This window comes from Otolemur garnettii, unplaced genomic scaffold (genome assembly GCF_000181295.1).
Source record: "Otolemur garnettii isolate 467f Iridium unplaced genomic scaffold, OtoGar3 scaffold00007, whole genome shotgun sequence".
Classification (NCBI taxonomy): domain Eukaryota; kingdom Metazoa; phylum Chordata; class Mammalia; order Primates; family Galagidae; genus Otolemur; species Otolemur garnettii.
Genome location: NW_003852402.1, coordinates 6,884,118 through 6,901,555, shown reverse-complemented (window position 1 = coordinate 6,901,555; position 17,438 = coordinate 6,884,118). Strand labels below are relative to the sequence as shown.

At 53.3% G+C, this 17,438-nt stretch overlaps 2 protein-coding genes across 2 annotated transcripts in view; one reads left to right on the top strand and one right to left on the bottom strand.

The window, feature by feature from the left end:
- Positions 1 to 4,867: 4,867 nt before the first annotated feature.
- Positions 4,868 to 7,074, top strand: CSDC2 (cold shock domain containing C2). The gene is made up of 3 exons (XM_012801250.1): positions 4,868 to 5,069; positions 6,074 to 6,196; positions 6,723 to 7,074. Exons 1-3 carry the CDS (start codon positions 4,894 to 4,896, stop codon positions 6,883 to 6,885), a joined length of 462 nt encoding a protein of 153 aa, XP_012656704.1. The 5' UTR covers positions 4,868 to 4,893; the 3' UTR covers positions 6,886 to 7,074.
- A 1,842-nt stretch (positions 7,075 to 8,916) lies between these two features.
- Positions 8,917 to 17,438, bottom strand: part of PMM1 (phosphomannomutase 1) — an 11,747-nt gene continuing 3,225 nt past the window's right edge. Inside the window, exons 2-8 of the mRNA XM_003783159.3 lie at positions 14,701 to 14,818; positions 13,678 to 13,754; positions 13,457 to 13,548; positions 13,122 to 13,221; positions 10,689 to 10,764; positions 9,791 to 9,906; positions 8,917 to 9,444 (exon numbers count right to left, since the gene is read on the bottom strand). Of these exons, the coding sequence (XP_003783207.1) occupies positions 9,322 to 9,444; positions 9,791 to 9,906; positions 10,689 to 10,764; positions 13,122 to 13,221; positions 13,457 to 13,548; positions 13,678 to 13,754; positions 14,701 to 14,818 (702 nt within the window). The 3' untranslated portion in view covers positions 8,917 to 9,321. The remainder of the gene's footprint in view (positions 9,445 to 9,790; positions 9,907 to 10,688; positions 10,765 to 13,121; positions 13,222 to 13,456; positions 13,549 to 13,677; positions 13,755 to 14,700; positions 14,819 to 17,438) is intronic.

The following is a 17,438-nucleotide window of genomic DNA, read 5'->3' as shown; positions in this document are numbered from 1 at the left end:
AAACCAGGGAGCTGTGAGGAGTGAGCAAGTCCTTATGGAAGCAGGAGATAGGAGTAAATGGTGGAGGCTGGGTGACTTTGAGAGGCTGAGGTGGGTGGATAGCCTGATCACAGGAGTTCGAGACCAACCTGAGCAAGAGGGAGATCCTGTCTCTATAAAAATAGAAAAACTAGCCAGGTGTTGCGGTGGGCGCCTATAGTCCCAGGTACTTGGGAGGCTGAGGGAGGAAGGTCGATTCAGCCCAGGAGTTTGAAGTTGCTGTGAGCTATGATGGCATAGCACTCTACCCAGGGCAGCAAAGTGAGACTCTGTTCAAAAAAAAAGAGTAAATGGTGGGCTCAAAAGACCTCTCCTTCCTCCTCCCCGGCCCCCCACAGTTCAGGAGCCCCGTCTGGGAGGAGCAAGCTCTTGCCCAGCACCTGCTCCAGGCTTTCCACATTCAGTCTCATTGCATCTTCAAAAGAACCCTGGGAGACCAGTCTGAGCCAGAGGGAGACCCTCTGTATATGGGGACAGTGCCCTGCTCACTGAACCACAGGCGCCGCCCTTTTTTTTTTTTCTTTTAGAGACAGAGTGTCATTTTGTTGCCCTCAGTAGAGTGCCGTGGGATTACAACTCACAGGCAACCTCCAGCTCTTGGGCTTAGGCGATTCTCTTGCCTCAGCCTCCCAAGTAGCTGAAATTACAGGTGCCCACCACAATGCCCGGCTATTTTTTTGTTGCAGTTTGGCTGGGGCTGGGTTTGAACCCGCCACCCTGGGTACATGGGGCCAGCGTCCTACTCACCCAGCCACAGGTGCCGCCCAGGAGGAATTTTTTTGTAATCCCATTTCCCAGAAGAGGAAACTGAGGTTGGGGGAGGAGGAGAGTATTCTCCACCTTTGTCTGCAGTTCCTGGCCCTGCCCTTTCCCAGCTGGCCCTATTGTTGTTGCTGTGATTTCTCTGCTGCCTGGCCTCTGGCCATTTCTAGAACCCATAGTGGGGGGGTGCAGGCAGGGAAGGCTGCCTTTAACCCTCACCCAAGCTTATCAGTGCAGCATGGGGCCTGGATCCACAGTCATGGTCACTGGGTCACTCAAGTGGGAGGCCTGGCTAGCTACAGCAGGTCCCAGCTCAGCTATGTATCCCTGGCAACCACCCTGGGCTGCCTCTGCTCTACCCTCTCACCCTACCCTTCTCTCCCTGCTCCCTCCCCCCACCTCCCAGCACTGGCTGTCACCACCAAGCACAATGCCAAGTCTAGGAAATTGCAGCAGGGAGGTCAGGACCCGCCCAGCTTCCTAGAAAGAGAGGCAGGGCCTCTGTCCCCACTGCCTGCCGCCCCTTACCCAGGTGAAGCAGGTGACATTCCAAGAGTGCATCGCAGGGGATATACACTGTTTTCTCCGCTCTGTCATCTTTGGTAACTTTGCTGCTGTGTCTGCTTTTTTTGCTAACAGCTTTACTGTGATGTAATTCGTATACCATAAAATGTACCTGCTTCAGTTCAATCGTTTTTAGTATATTCACAGAGTTGCTGGGCTATCACCATAGTCAATTATAAAACGTTTTCATCACCCTCAAAAGAACCTCTCTACCAATTAGCAGTCACTCCCATGCGCTCCTCCCTCAGCCCCTGGTGACCACTGGTCTACTTTCTGTCTCTGAGGACACGTGGGTAGAATCGAGCAATGTGTGCTCTTTTGTGACTGGCTCCTCCCCACTTAGCCTGCTGTTTGCAGGGTTCAGCATCTACTGTTAATGACTTTCAGTTGGTGTGCTGCTGTGGCACATTGGTGTGCCATAAGAGGATCTTAGGTGTGCCGCAAAAAAAAAATGTTTTTTTTTTTCAGTTTTTGCCCAGGGCTGGGTTTGAACCTGCCACCCCTAGCATATGGGGCCGGCACCCTACTCCTTTGAGCCACAGGCACCGACTGCAGCAAAAATTTTTAAATATCACTGAGATGGCGCCTGTGGCTCAAAGGAGTAGGTTGCCGGCCCCATATACCAGAGGTGGTGGGTTCAAACCCAGCCCTGGCCAAAGACTACAAAAAAAAAAAAAAAATCACTAATTAGGCTTGGTGCCTGAAGCTCAGTGGCTTGGGCTCCAGGCACAATCACCCGAGCTGGTGGGTTTGAATCCAGCCTGGGCCTGCTGAACAACAATGACAACTACACCCCAAAAATAAAAATAGCCGGGCATTGTGGTGGGCACCTGTAGTCTCAGCTATCTGGGAGGCTGATGCAAGAGAATCGTTTAAGCCCAAGAGTTTGAGATTGCCATAAGCTGTCACACCACAATACTCTAATGAGGGTGACTAAATGAGACTCTATCTCAAAAAAAAAAAAAGATCATTAATTAAATTATTTTCAAAAAAGTTCAAAGGCCAATAAGTATATATATATATTTTTCTTTTTTTTCCTTTTTGAGATAGAGTTTCACTATGTTGCCCCTCAGTAGAGAGCCGTGGAGTCACAGCTCACAGCAACCTCACACTCTTGGGCTTAAGTGATTCTCTTGCTTTAGCCTCCCAAGTAGCTGGGACTACAGGCACCCGCCATAATGCCCAGCTATTTTTTTGTTGCAGTTGTCATTGTTGTTTAGCTGGCCCGGGCCAGGTTTGAACCCGCCAGCTTTGGTGTATGTGACTGGCGCCCTAACCACTGAGCTACAGGCCCTGAGCCTATGTTTTTTTTTTTTTACTGTTTTTTTATTAACATAATTTAAGTATGCCATGGAAGTTTAACAAAGATTCGAGTGTGCCACGAGGTAAAAAAGGTTGAGAAATACTGATCTATGTTGTAAGTGAAGCAGGACTTTATTTTCATGGCTGAGTGATATTCTCCTGTATAGCGCTACTATAATTTGTAATCCGTTCATCTGCTGATGGACATTTGGGTTGTTTCCACTTTTTGGCTATTGTGAATAAGGCCTGCTATGAACATTCATGTATAGGTTTTTGTGTGGTTGCTTGAAGCTTCCATTTTCTACCCTCTAAAATGGGGATGAAAATGCTTCTCCCCTCTGGCCCAGGTGAGCTCAGAGACGAAAACCCCAGTTTTAGATGGTGGAGGGGAGCCAGGCACTGCAGCTCTGCAGCTCTTCTGGCTCATGAGAAGGAGACATCTCCACCTCCATCCACCCCGGGGAGTGGCAGACTCATCATCTTGGGCCAGAAAAATCCCACTTGACGCACAATCTTGAGCAGAGGCCAGGAGACCTGCTCCAATGATGAGTGAGCTGAGTGACTCCTAGGCCCTTCCAGCCCTGCCACATGGTGTTTTCTGGACTTTAAGGAGCCTCAAACCCTTCCCTGGAAACTTCAGGCTGTCGGGGAGAGGGAGAGGACACAAAATGGAGGTCAGAAATAGACTTGCAGCTCAGGAACTCACCTCTGACCTCCACTGAGGGGTGGGGGAAGCGATGGAAGGAGGGTGGGGAACCCATCATCCCAACTCCTATGTCACCACAGACTATGGGACCCTTTTCATCTCCCCAAATTCAGCCAAGCCTCGCTATAGCCTGTGAAAGAGTGAGGCATGGGGAAACTGGCTGGGCGCCTATGGCTCAAGCTGCTAAGGCTCCAGTCACATACACCTGAGCTGGCTGGTTCGAATCCAGCCCGGGCCCACCAAACAACAATGATGGCTGCAACCAAAAAATAACCGGGCCTTGTGGCAGGTGCCTGTAGTCCCAGCTACTTGGGAGGCAGAGGCAGGAGACTCGCTTGAGCCCAGGAGTTGGAGGTTGCTGTGAGCTGTGATGCCATAGCACTCTACCCAGGGGGACAGCTTGAGGCTCTGTCTCAAAAAAAAAAAAAAGATCAGCAGCTAACAAGCAGGAGTAGGAGAGCTACTTAGGTCCTTCCCAACCCCTCTGTGGCAACCTACCTATCCCTCTCCCAAGGGGCTGCCCTGGGTAGAGTGCTGTGCCATCATAGCTCATAGCAACCTCAAGGGTACACAGCAGCATTTCTGTTTAGCCCTTGGGGAGGAGTATGGGGGGCTCTGGGTGGGGGAATTATGATTTTCCCTCAGAGGAAAATATAGGATGAATTTTCTCAAAGGCCATCTAGGTGCTAACCTGCTGACTTACAGATTTCTATGACTTCATTTTGATAATAGCACTTTATTGGGTATCTACAGATGCCAGATGCTGGTGCACATACCAGCTCGAATCTTCAGCATCCTCGGCAGACACTGGGGTTGAGGAGAAAGCCAGTGTTCCTTAGAGCTTGCCACACACTGGTCCTATTCTGAGCATGAGGAAAGTCATCCAACCCTCACAGCAACGTCAATATGTAGTAAGAGCTGATGCTGCCCCTGCTTTCTAGAGCAGGAAGTGGAGTCAGAGGCTAACTGTGTTGACTGAGACCACAAGGCCATGGGTGGAGGAGCCAGGATTCAAACCCCAGCCTAGAGCTGGAGCCTGAACTCCCACCTGCTGTGCTGGAGCTACTTGAGGCCACCAAGTTGCAGGTGACAAAGCTGAGATTTGAATCCATGTTTGTGAATTTGAAACAGCTGCTACTTGTGTCAAATTGTATTCCAGACCATCACCATCCACAATCCCCACCACCTCCCAGGGTCCTGGAGTTAGAGAATCAAACTGCAAGCTGGAGGGTCTTAGGGGTTTTCTGAGTGTTCTGTCTTTCTGGTGGGGACACTGAGTCAGGGAGAGGACATGAAGGACTGGCAGAGGCAGGGCCAGCTCTCCCACCTAGTGTCTAGGGTTGAGAAGCTGCCCACCCCAGACTGTCCTTACCTGTGCCTCTCTCTTCCTCTTCCAGACGGAGCCTGTAGCCAGAGAGGCTGCCGAGCAGGGCCAGGCCGGGCCCTGCCCGCAAGGACGCCCAAGCCCTTCACCGGCCCCTGCTCCACAGAGCCCACCAGGCTCCCCTGCTGGCCCCACCATGACGTCAGAGTCCACATCACCCCCAGTTGTGCCCCCGCTCCACTCCCCCAAGTCCCCTGTCTGGCCCACTTTCCCCTTCCACCGGGAGGGCAGCAGGGTCTGGGAGCGGGGTAGTGTCCCATCTCGGGACCTACCCAGTCCTCTACCCACCAAACGGACCAGGACATATTCGGCGTGAGTACCTGCCCCTTCCTCAGGCTCCGTGACCCTTCCCCAGGACAGGGCTCAGGCTCTCCTCCAAGCCCTGTTGCCCTCACCTGAGGATGGTGGGGCAGTGTGAGAACCTTCCAGTTACTGCAGTGTTTGTCATCCACCTGTCCACCCACCCATCCATTCATTCATTCCACAAAGACTTTTGAGCTCCTGACTAGGGGATCCAGGAGGAATAAGGTGAAGGCCCAGCCCACATGCTACTTACACTCCAGAGGGAATCTGTTCACTGTGAATTGCCACCCAGCAGAGTTAGGGTGGAGACCTGGCCTGGGCCATCAGGGGAAAGGGGACCCCATCTGCTTTGGCAGATATATCAGATGAGGGAGTTGAGGGTCCAGGCAGAAGGAACCACATGGGCACAGATGGAGATGTGGAGTTAACCTTTGGAGAGGGTGAGCATGGAGCCTAGCCCTGGGCCTCAGGGTGGGTGAGGTCCTGTGGAGGAGGGGGGCAGACATGGCTGGACCAAAGGAGTTTTTTGATAGTAAGCAGTGGTTGTCTTCTGTGCTGACCCAAGGCCAGGCACTGAGCAGATGCTTAGTAAGTGATGAGGGAATGAATGAGTGAGTAGGATACAGCTGCTTGAGGAGATAGAGAGTTCTTCATCCAGGGAGGCACTCAAGCTGGTGCTGGAAAGTCTTCACACAGAAATCCTACTGCAGGAAATCATGTAAGCCCGAACAACCTTAGGAAGGAGGTGCTGAGCAGAGAGGGGCACTGTTTAGGATAGTCAGGAGTCCCACCTGCTCTGCTATCCTGGGAGAGCCATTCCCCTCTCTGGGCCTCAGTCTCACTATCTGTCAGGTGGGGATGCTATGAGGACCGAGTGTAACTGTGCAACTTCTGGCTGGGGTGGGTTTCCTAGAGCCCTGAGGCAGGCTTGGCAGGGTAGGGGGCACGAAAGCTGTGGGGTCCAGGGAGGGTCTTCTCTGGCTACAGCACCAATCCCCCTAACCTATCTCCAGGACAGCCCGTGCCTCAGCCGGCCCCGTGTTCAAAGGTGTCTGTAAGCAGTTCTCACGCTCACAGGGCCATGGCTTCATCACTCCTGAGAATGGGTCGGAGGACATCTTCGTGCATGTGTCTGAGTGAGTTCCCTCCCCTGTTCTTGGCTGGGCCCCTGCCATAGTATTCCCAACAGTACCTCAAAAAATGCCTCCCCAGACCTCTCCCCTTCCTGGTTGAGGTCTGCTCATTCCTCGGCAGAGGAGAGCTGGGCCAGGGAGGGAGCACACAGACCTCAGCTGGCACCACTGGCTGGGCCATGGGAGCCTGTTGCAGCATCATGGGGGCCTGAGAGAACATGACCGGTTCCTTGGCCTCTGAGCCTGGAAAGGCCCTTCAGGCAGGTGAGGGAGGAGGTGGCAAAGAGGGTCTAGGCAGGCCCCACCCACTCCTGATGCCAAGATGACCAGAGAAGGCCAATCAGGGACCACACTGTGCCTGCAGGACACAGAGAGGGAGGTACTGTCTGTGATTCTTCTTTTACAGACCAGGGAGCTCAGGCCCTGAGAAGCCAGGCTTGCCCAGTCTCCTGGTCTAGCGAGGCAGGTGGCAGGGCTACCTGAGAACTGGAGCCTATCCTTAGGCTGACCCCCTCCTCCCTCCCAGCAGCATTGAGGGGGAGTACGTGCCAGTGGAAGGTGATGAGGTGACCTACAAGATGTGCCCCATCCCGCCCAAGAACCAGAAGTTCCAGGCCGTGGAGGTGGTGCTCACCCAGTTGGCCCCCCACACTCCTCACGAGACGTGGTCTGGCCAGGTTGTGGGTTCCTAGGCTGGGTGGCTTTCGTGCCAGCCGGCCAGGTGGGTGGAGAGGCACATGGGGTGGACAGGCAGCAGCCGGCCCTGTGCCCCACTGCACCAACTGGCCAGTCCCTGGGGGCCTCAGTGTGTACATCTGTCTGTCTGTCTATGCTTGTGGCTGTGAGCGTGTGCTCCACCCATCCCGTGACCATGACTGCTGGGTGAGTTGACTAGGAATTGGGTGGAGGAGGCGGCTGCCAGGCCTGGCTTCTCTGCTTCCACTGCCCCTTTCTCCTCCCTGCCCCAGACACACAGGGTCTGCTCGGCCTCCTGGCCACCATCCTCGCACTGGGCTCTGGGGGAACAGTGGGAACCCTCCATAGATGCTTGCTCTCCTTGCCCCAACCTGTGCCCTCCTCTGCCAGGCCCTGACACTGGGCCAGACTCTGCTGCACTATTCATGGCCCCAACCCTGGGCTGGGGTCTCCCACCATGGCCTGGACCCTTCCCCTTAGGAGCTAGGCTGGTAAGTGCTTTGGGGGAGCCTCCCAGCCTTTGGCTAGGAGACAAGAGGCCAAAACACAGAGACACAGTGCCCTCCCCGCCATGAGGCTGACCTTCTTGCTCTCAGTACACCGGGGGAACAGGAAAGAGGGGCCTAAGGGCACAAGAGGACTGGGTGTTTCTGTGTTGTTGGCCAGTCCCTCCTCTCAGCCTGGCCACAGCTGTGTCCCTTCCCCTGGCCATGCTGAACTGAGCTGCCTCTCTTGCCCTGAGGAGGTGAGGGTCAAGGGAATAGTGGGGGAGGTCCACCTCCCTGGCTCAAATGGAGCCATCCCCTTTACCCTGACTTAAAAACTCATCAACACTCTGCCCCATGCCCTGCCACAACAGCTGCTGAGAATGCCGCAATGAAGAGACACATATGCTCCCAGGTAGGGGCAGGCCTGTGTGCTCACAAGGATGGCCCTCAGCCTGAGAAAGCTCTGGCCCCGCAACCCTATGCCAGACCCTTGTCTGTCCTAAAGCCACAGGACCGGTGGTTCCCACTGGCCCCTGACAAACCAGTGGCTTAAGATGTGGCCTTAGTTTATCTATCCCAGATGTGTGGCCCCTCTCAGGCCAGGGTATGTGTGTACACACATTCATTCTTGGGCAGAGGCAGGAGGCGTGGCCCGGGAGGCTGGGAAGCAGGAGGCTGCCTGCCTGCCCCTTCCCACTCCTGCCTACCACACTCCCTTCCAAAGAGCACATCATCAGACCGGGGAGAGAAATGGGGTTCAAGGGAGAGCCTTCCAGGGACAGTAACCCTGTATGACCCTAAGAGGAAAATTTGAGCTCAAATGCCCAGGATGAGGGGGACAGTGACTACCTAAGAGGATCTCTGAACCTGTAGGTGCCCCAAGATCCCACAGCAGTGGTCAGAGGGGCACCTGCACCCCACATCCATCCCAGGGCTTGCCACAGGGAGGCTAGAAGCCCAGAGCTGCTGAGGTAGTCTGGACAGCCCCAAAGCTGGGGGCCCTGCCTGTCTGGTACCCCACTGAGCTAGGCTCCAGCAAGGCCGGTCTCCTGGGGAACCACGACCCCACCTCCCTTGGAAGAGGAATGTACAGGTTGAATCCTGGGAACCCCAGAGGCCTCCCTCCTGTGAGGAGGCCCCTTTTAGGCACCAGTCAGCCCCGGGGTGGGGGCAGCCGCTCTCCTCCCCACTCATGGGCCTGCAGTGCCCAGCCAGAGGTCCTCCCAAGAACCCTGCCACCCAGCTCTCCATCTTTCCTAACACTGGCAATAAACCCTCACTGTGACCTGCTGTGGCCCAGAGCTGCCTCTGTCTCTCTGAGTCCCTGGAGATGGGGCTGGGGGAAGGACACACCAAACTGGCCCTTGGCTGGGCCTCCATGGCAACTCCCTGTACCCTCCTACCCCAACTCGATCAAAGACTTCCTGTGTGACCTGGCCAAGTCCTTGCCCTCTGTGCCTATTTCCTCTCTGCCAGTAGTGACCATAACAGCACGTGACCAGGGCCAATTATCCATTCAGACACAATTGGCACCATACCTTGATCTGGGAACTTTAATATTTGTGACAAAGTTCTCTAAAATATGCACCTTCCCTAGGGCCTGGCACCCAAATCAACTGGGACAGGCAGGCGGGGTGGGCTAGATCTCTCATGACAACATACACGCCTCCTCCCTGTATAGACAGAAACCTGTTCTGTTCAGAACACAAGCAGCAGCTGTGGCCAGGGCCAGTCTCATCAGGAGCTGACTGCCCCAGCGGGAATGAAGCTCCAGGTGACAGCCATCCATAGTCCCTGGCCCCTTCTGGGTGGGCCTTGCAGCACAATACAAGGCAGGTGCCCTGAGCCAGAGGAGAAGGGGGCCCAGCAGCCATCAGCACCAGGGTCCCACTTCAGGCCTGGACTGAGCTCTTTGGAAGTCACCACGCATAGCTGAGGTGTGGGTCACGCCTCATGGGCTGTCTCTGGGAAGAAAATCTCTCGGCATCGTTGCACCGTGTCCTGAGGGGAGACCACACTGTGGCCAACAGTCCGGGGGTCAGCAAAGATCTCAAAGTCGTTCCCGCCCTGCACGCAGAGAGCAAGAAGGCTTATTTAGGTGGAGCCTGGAGGAGGCTCTCAGGGCAGAGCCAGCAGCCACCCTGGGTTCTACCTACAGAGTGGCCCTCCTCCCGCCCCCTCAAACACACCAGGAAGCTCATCTTGGCCTTTGCTAGACCTGACCTGACTTTTTGGGTGACCTGGAACAAGAGTTGTTTCTCTCCCTGTCCCAGCCTTCCAATCTGTGTACTGGGGCTGATAAGTAATGGAAGTTCTCCGGGAGCCCCCCAAGAGGTCTACTCTGCTGCCCTGTGTCCTGACTTTGACCTTGGGTGTTTTGGGTTGAGGGGAGACTGGGCTGGGCCTCACTCACAGGGCTGGTCTCATTCCCAAAGAAGTGGATGGTGTCAAAGCTCTCCTGGTCCAGGCTGTCCAGGCAGAAGCGCTTGTCCCAGCCCTCAGGAAAGACGTCAAAGCTGATCATGCCTCCTACGGGGCAATGGGTAGGGTAAAGGCTGAGTCCCTCCTGGGAGAGGCAGGCAAGGCTAATAGAGGGGCCCCGTGGGTGAGTTCAGTCAACGGCCTTGAGTGCCTACTCCATACCAGGCACAGGGTACAGGACAGATTCATGTTCTTCTTGGAAGTCACAACTCAGCTAGGAGAACACGTGAACAAACAAGATCACCTGGGGGACTAAGGCTGAAACTGGTGGGCAAGGAAGCCTCTGAGGAGGTGGTGACACTGAGCTGGGATATGAACCACAGTGGGGATGGCCAGGGAACAGAATACAGCCCCCAGGGCTGGGAAGAGTATCCTTGGGGGGAAGAGTATCCTTGCAACAGAAAAGGCTGAGAGAGGCAAGACCAGAGCCCTTGGCTTTATTTGGAGGGTGAGGAGGAGCAGAGCTATGCTGTGACCCAGGCTCTAACTGTCCCCTGACTCCCCTCTGGTCAACTAGGAAGGGGATGAGGCCAGCTGGGTCAGGATTAGTTGGAGGGGAAGAACACTGGCAGTAGAGGTGTGAGTGGTAGTCAGAGTCCCAATGCACTTGGGACAAAGGTCCCTGAGACTTGCTAGGAGACTGGACTAGGGACTAGGGTGGGCATGGGGCATTTACTGCTGATGGGGGAGACTGGGCCTGGTAAATACAGAGCCCTTGTTGTGCCTTAGGGTGGGAGAAAAGGAAAGGAAAGGAAGACCCAAAGGGTGTTGGGAGGGGTGGGCAGCTGGAGAGGGCCCCTATGTATATATGCTCTGCAGGGGACACGTACCTCGGGAGAACCTCAGCCCTTTGCCCGCAAACTCTGTTTTTAGTGCTTCCACGAACTTCTCTCGGATTTTCTCCTTCTGCAGAGGGGAGAGAGCAGATTGAGGCTCAGAGGACTGGCTGTGCGCCAGGGTCTGTCCTAGGAACACAGTCATGTGAGCTCACTGAGCCTTCCAGGAGGGTAGGATGTCCACTGTACAGATGAGGGGTCCCCAGGTCTGTGACTATGAACTCAGTGCTGGGTCCCCGCCAGTGGCGGTGTGGGTTGGGTATTCTGCAGGAGGTGCTAGGTATGTGGAGCAAATGCAAGGGAAAGGGGAGTCTGAGCCTCCAGCCAGTGTCTATGGCAGGGCTTAGCCCTGACAGCTCTGCTCAACAAGGCAAACTATGGTTCAAAAGCTGGGAGTGACTGTGAGTGTGGGTAGATCTGTGAGTAGGTGGCAGGCCACTCAGACAGGGCCTCAGGATGCCAGGTATGACCACAGCACTAACCATACAACAGGCTCTACTTGTGAGCAGCCTAGGAAGTCTGGCAGCACATCTGTGAACACAGAGCAGGGGGGTATTCACTCACTGGCCTGAAGACCCCTCTGAGCCTGACCTGCTGAGGCCACAGAGGGGGGAGCTGAGCCCACAAACCAGCTCCACCACACATCCCAGCTGCTGGGCCTCACAGGAGCCCCACACCGCAGCAGAGGCATGGAGGGGGGAGTCCCCCCCTGGCTGAAGCAGCAGCAAGAACTCAGTAGGGCAGTCAGCTCACAGAGAGCCTGGAAAACAGGCCAAGACAGCCACTGAGGTTTCAGAGCTTGGGAGTGGACTGACTAGCACTGCCCACCGGTCAGAGTCTATAGGACTAGACTGGAGAAACAGGCAGCAGGGAGCAGTTTGGGGTCTAGAGAAGTGGTCCAGGGAGGATGAGATATAAAGCCAGAGACCCACACTGAGATCTGAAGGCAGGGAGCCAGACCTGGTTGCTATGCCTCTCAGTGGGTGACCACAGGCACCTCACCTGATCTCTCTGAGCCATTTCCTGGACTAAAGGATGGAAAAGTAATGAACGACCCCTGCCTGCTTCCTTCTCATGGAAAACCAGAGATGAGCAATGTGAGCCACCTGTTAGATTTGGCCTTGCCTCCCAATAGATGGGTGGGCACTGGGAGCCCAGAGCCCCTACCAAAAGCCACTCTGTGGGCCTGGGACTAGAGCTAAGGGTACCCCAAACTCTGATGAGATGATTCCACATGGCCCAGAGTGGCTGTACCTCCTTCTCCAGAGAACCAGGCTGGTGACTGGATAGCCTCATGTGCCAAGTTCAGCCTCAGCAGGGACCTCAGCAGTGACCTTGAGCTGGTCACTTACCGTCTGGCCTCAGTGTCTCCATCTAAAGATGAGGACTTCTCCCCACTCCCTTCAGGGTTCTGAAGGAGAGTAAAGCAGTTGTATGGGGTCTGGGTGGAGTGGGTTATAGGACCAACAGATCCAGAATGTTCATGCTCTTCCAATATCAGAAAGGGGCGAACAGGAGCCAAAAAGACATGAGAAGGGGGGCCACGGGAAGAGTCATTGTGGGCCAACCTGGCCTCCACTTCAGGTCTATAATGTGCTCCACCTTGTCTGGTCCTCATGATAGCCATGGGACAGAGGCTACCATTATCCCCACTTTACAAGTGAGAAAACAGAGGCACATAATAGTGAAGCTACTTTCCCGTGTTAGTAGGCAAGTTGGAGGTAGAGCTGAGACTGGAGACCTGAGTGATCCCAGGTCTCAGTATGTATGGAAAGGGTCTATCTTAACTACTCCCAAGCCCCAGGATGTGGAGTAGGAGGCATCTCCAAGTCCCATCCACCCTCCAGGAAGCAGGAGAGGACTGAGGGTAGAATCAAATGTTTGCTCAGCAGCCCAACTCCCATGTGACCTTGGGCAAGTCACTACTCATCTGAGCCTTGGTTTCTTTATTCATAAAATGGGGATAACAGTGCCTATTTAATTCATTCAAAAAGTCTTTCCTGAGCACTTGCTGTGTCAGGCACAGGGATCCAGAAGTGAACAAGCTGTGGAAACCCCTTATGAAGCATGTGGTCCTGGTATGGGGACAGACAGTAACCAAGATTTCAGAATAGATGGTAGGCTTCGCACCTGTAGCACAGCGGTTATGGCGCCAGCCACATACCCTGAGGCTGGCAACTATAGTCCTAGCTACTTGGAAGGCTGAGGAAAGAGAATCGCTTAAGCCAAAGAGTTTGGGGTTGCTGTGAGCTATGATGCCACGGCATTCTACCAAGGGCAACACAGCAAGACTGTCTCAAAAAAAAAAAAAAAAAGAAATGCCCCCTAGATGCTGGCTTGGGTAAGGGTAAGCAGGGAGAAAACCAAGGCTCAGAGAGGTTAAGTGACTGACATCCTACTGGCCTATGGTCGCACAGCTGGTGGCACCTTGTCCAGTTCAGAGAACTCGATCCGTTCCTCCAGGGTGCAGCTGCGGCCGATGGGTGAGATGTTCAGCATGCCATTCCGGAACTCGATGAAGGTTCCACTGGTGATAGAAGGGGAAGGGAGGGCAAGAGCCGAGAAAACAGAATTCAAATCAGGGGAAGCTACTGAGCCCCTTCTTCCAAGCCCCACTTGGGACCACAGCCTCCCTGGATTTCAAAGGAGATGAGAATCCACCCCTTCACTCCCCTGTTAAGTCAGAGGCCTGAGTATCTCTGGGTTCCCACACTTTTCCTCCTGGGCCCCACGGTTGGAGGCCAGGCTGGGTGAGACCTCACCGCTTCTTGGGCAGTCTGAGCAGGGCCATGTAGCCAAGGCAGAAGTTTATCAAGTCTTGTAGCAGCTCCTCCCCCAGGTGGTTCTGGATGGTCTGGGCAAGAAACACAGGACTCTGAGTGTGGCCCAGGCTGCCTGACCCCAAAACAGGACAGAAGGCACCCAGGGTCAGTCCCACTGTGAAAGAGTGGGGTGCCCCTGGCCAAAGCCCTGGGGCACTGACCTGCTTGGAGAGTAGTCGTCCATGCTTATACTGCACCGTCCCATTCTCAGCAAACACATAATCAAACTTCTCGATGACTTCAGGGCCACAGAGAGGCCAGGGTAGAAGGAAAGAGTGAGTGTAAGACCAGGTCTGACTGTTAACCCCAGAGGCCACTTCCCTGGCTTCCCTCTGCAGCTTTGTTTTCTCCAAACAAGCCAGTCACACCTCTGGGCCTCTGCCCTCTGGGGACATGCAGGTCCTTCCCTAAAATGCCTTCCCTGGCTTCTACTCCTGTGATCCTCCAAGATCCATTGGATACCCCATCGTTTCTGCTGTGCCCCCACAGCCCCTCAGTATGAACTTCCTTTGGCTTAACAGCTTCTATCACTCTGTATTCTCAAGGCTGGCTGCCTCGGAGAGTCAGAGTTTTCAGAACTGGCTGCCACCAGATGTGGCTGCCGTGGGTGGGAGAGAGGTATAGGGAGCATCGTCAGGAGGTGATCACAGGGGCTGGGTAGCAGGGGATCACCTGGGCTGTGATGGGGTGCTGGAGATGCAGACAGGAGGATAACTATGGGTTTGCTAATGGAATGAACAAGAGGTGGGGAAAAGGGAAAATTCAAGGAAGTTTGTCGAGGAACTGGAGGGACCTGTTTTGACTGAGCTGAGACCAGGGGCTCTGGGCTCTAATTTCCTGGGTAACTCAGTCTTCCTCTGTTCTATAAAATAATCACGCCTACTCTAAAGGGCAGTTGTGAAGGTGAAATGAAGTAAACACGTGGTCGTTTTCAACAAATGGTAGCCATTTTTGGTTATGCTCATTTGAAAGGTGAGGAAATCAAGACTCAGCCTCGGCGGGAGGATGTGGCCTGTGCTCTTCCCAGCTGTTTCTCCACAGCCTAGCACAAGGCTTGCCACTGGAGGTGTTCACTGAATGTTTCCTCCTTCCCTACTTCAGCCCCAGAGAGGCAGCACTGGGTCTTTGAAGGTACCCGGGGATCTCCTAACTCCCCACTCCTTCTACCCCACCCCCGTTCCTACCTTCATCCCCATCACCCAGCTGCTCAGCAATCTTGGCATAGTCGGAGCCACCCACCACACCGATCTGTACTCTCCCTCGAAGCTTCTGCAGGAAGGCAGCCACCTCAGGGTCAATTTTCTGTGGGGGGAAAGCGGGAAGCACACAGGATTTTGGCTGTCAGTATTTTCAGGACCTCCCCTCAGCCCTCAGAACCAGGCAGCATAAGGTTTTTTTTAATTTTTTTTCATTCTTTTTAAATTTCAGGTTAATGAGGGTACAAACCATTAGGTTATATAATCTATACATTACAAGTAAAAATCAGAGTTGTAGTTGTGTCCTACCCTGGGAGTGTGCCACATATCCACACATTGTACCCATTGAATGGGAAGCTACGGAGACCCCTTCTTCCCCCCTTCACACTTGGATTTAACTGAGATTTTCTTTTCTGTAAGTCTGCAACTGTTAATTTTCTATGAGGCAGCACAAGGTTAAACCTCAAAAATAAGATGCACTTGGGGCGGTGCCTGTGGCTCAAAGGAGTAGGGCGCCAACCCTATATGCCGGAGGTGGCAGGTTCAAACCCAGCCCTGGCCAAAAACTGCCAAAAAGAAAAGATGTACTTGGCTTCCAGCTCTGGCACAAGCAAGCACCTTAGAAACAGAATGACCTGGAGCAAATGGTTTTGTCTTTGCCTCAACATTCCCTTATATAAAATGGGGACCATTGGGCCAGGACTGGTGGCTCACGCCTATAATCCTAGCACTCTGGGAGGATGAGGCAGTTGGAGTTCCTTGAGCTCAGGAATTCAAGACCAGCCTGAGTAAGCATGAGAACCCATCTCTACTAAAAATACCCAGGAGTGTGGTGGGCGACTATAGCAAGGGAATCACCTGAGTCCAAGAGTTTGAGGTTGCTGTGAGCTCTGATGCCATAGCACTCTACCCAAGGTGACAGAGTGAGACTTTGTCTCAAAATAAATAATAAAAACTGGAGACCATAGCAGTAATCACCTAGTGGGAGTCACTTGTAGGATTAAACATTAGGTAATTTGTCCCAAGTCCTTGGAAATGAAAAGCAATTAACTGGTGACTAATTCCATGAAAAGATCCCCACCGGGCTGGGCTCAGGGGCTCACGCCTGTAATCCTGGCACTCTGGGAGGCCGAGGTGGGTGGAATGCCTGAACTCAGGAGTTCAAGACCAGCCTGAGCAAGAGCAGGGACCCTGTCTAAAAAACAGCCAGGCATTGTGGCGGGCATCTGTAATCCCAGGTACTTGGGAGGGGGAGGCAAGAGGATCACTTGAACCCAAGAGTTTGAGATTGCTGTGAGCTAAAATGCTACAACACTCTACCGATGATGACAAAGTGAGACTTTGTCTCAAAAAATAAATAAATAAATAAATAAAGAGAAAGAAAGAAAAGATTCCCTACTGGGCTGGGCACAGTGGCTCACACCTATAATCCCAACATTCTGTAGGGCGAGGCGGGTGGATTGCCTGAGTTTACCGGTTTGAGACCAGCCTGAACCAGACCAAGACCTTGCCTCTAAAAATAGCCAGGTGTTGTGGTAGGTGCCTGTAGTCCCAGCTACTTGAGAAGCTGAGGCGAGCGAATTGCTAGAGCCCAAGAGTTGAAGCTTGCTGTGAGCGATGACGGCGACAGTACTCTACTAAAGACTCTGCCTCACAAAAAAAAAGGGGCAGTGCCTGTGGCTCAGGGAGTGGGGCGCTGGTCCCATGTACCAGGGGTGGTGGATTCAAGCCCGGCCAAAACTGCAAAAAAAAAAAAAAAATTCCCCACTAAGGAAATGTAAACTAATAATTACAGTCCATATTTTCATATTTAGATATCCAAGGCAAAGAATGTCCAGAGTAGACAATGATGTAGGGGAAGCAGCCATTCTTCAACGCTGCTGGTGAGAGTGTAAACAAGTACAGCCATTTTGGAGGGCAATTTGGCACAATCTGCTAAAAATTAAAACATATGTGCCTTGTCACCCAGCATATCCAATTCTCTTGCCCAGGTATATACTGAAGTTCACTGGAGTTTGGTTCATTGTAGCAAAAAAACTGCAAGCAACGTCTATATTTGACAGTCAGAGAATGGGAACATACTCATACCCATTCTGAAATACTATACTGTGGTTATACAGAATGAGAATTAATTGTGCTTCCAACAGGGCCGGGGCCCAAGGCATGTTATAATGCCACTTAATTAAAAATAGCCAAGGCTTGGCGTCTATAACTCAGTGGTTAGGGTGCCAGTAACACACACCAGGGCTGGGGTTCGAACCTGGCCTGGGCCTGCTAAACAACAATGACAACTATAAAAAAAAATTGCCCTTGTAGTCCCAGCTACTTGGGAGGCTGAGGCAAGAGAATCGCTTAAGCCCAAGAGTTTGAGATTGCAGTCAACTGTGACACCACAGCACTCTACTGAAGGCGACATAGTGAGACTCTGTATCGAAAAAAGAAAGAAAAAAGCCTCACAGGCTGGGTACCTGTAGATCAGTGGTTAGGGTGCTGGCCACATGCACCAGGGCTGGTGGGTTTGAACCTGGCCAGGACCTGCTAAAACAACAATGAAGACAAGAACAACAACAAAATGGCTGGGCCTTGTGGTGAGCACCTGTAGTCCCAGCTACTCGGGAGGCTGAGACAAGAAAATCGCTTAAGCCTAGGAGTTTTAGGTTGCTGTGAGCTGACACCAAGGCACTCTACCAAGGGTGACATAGTAAGGCTCTGTCTCAAAAAAAAAA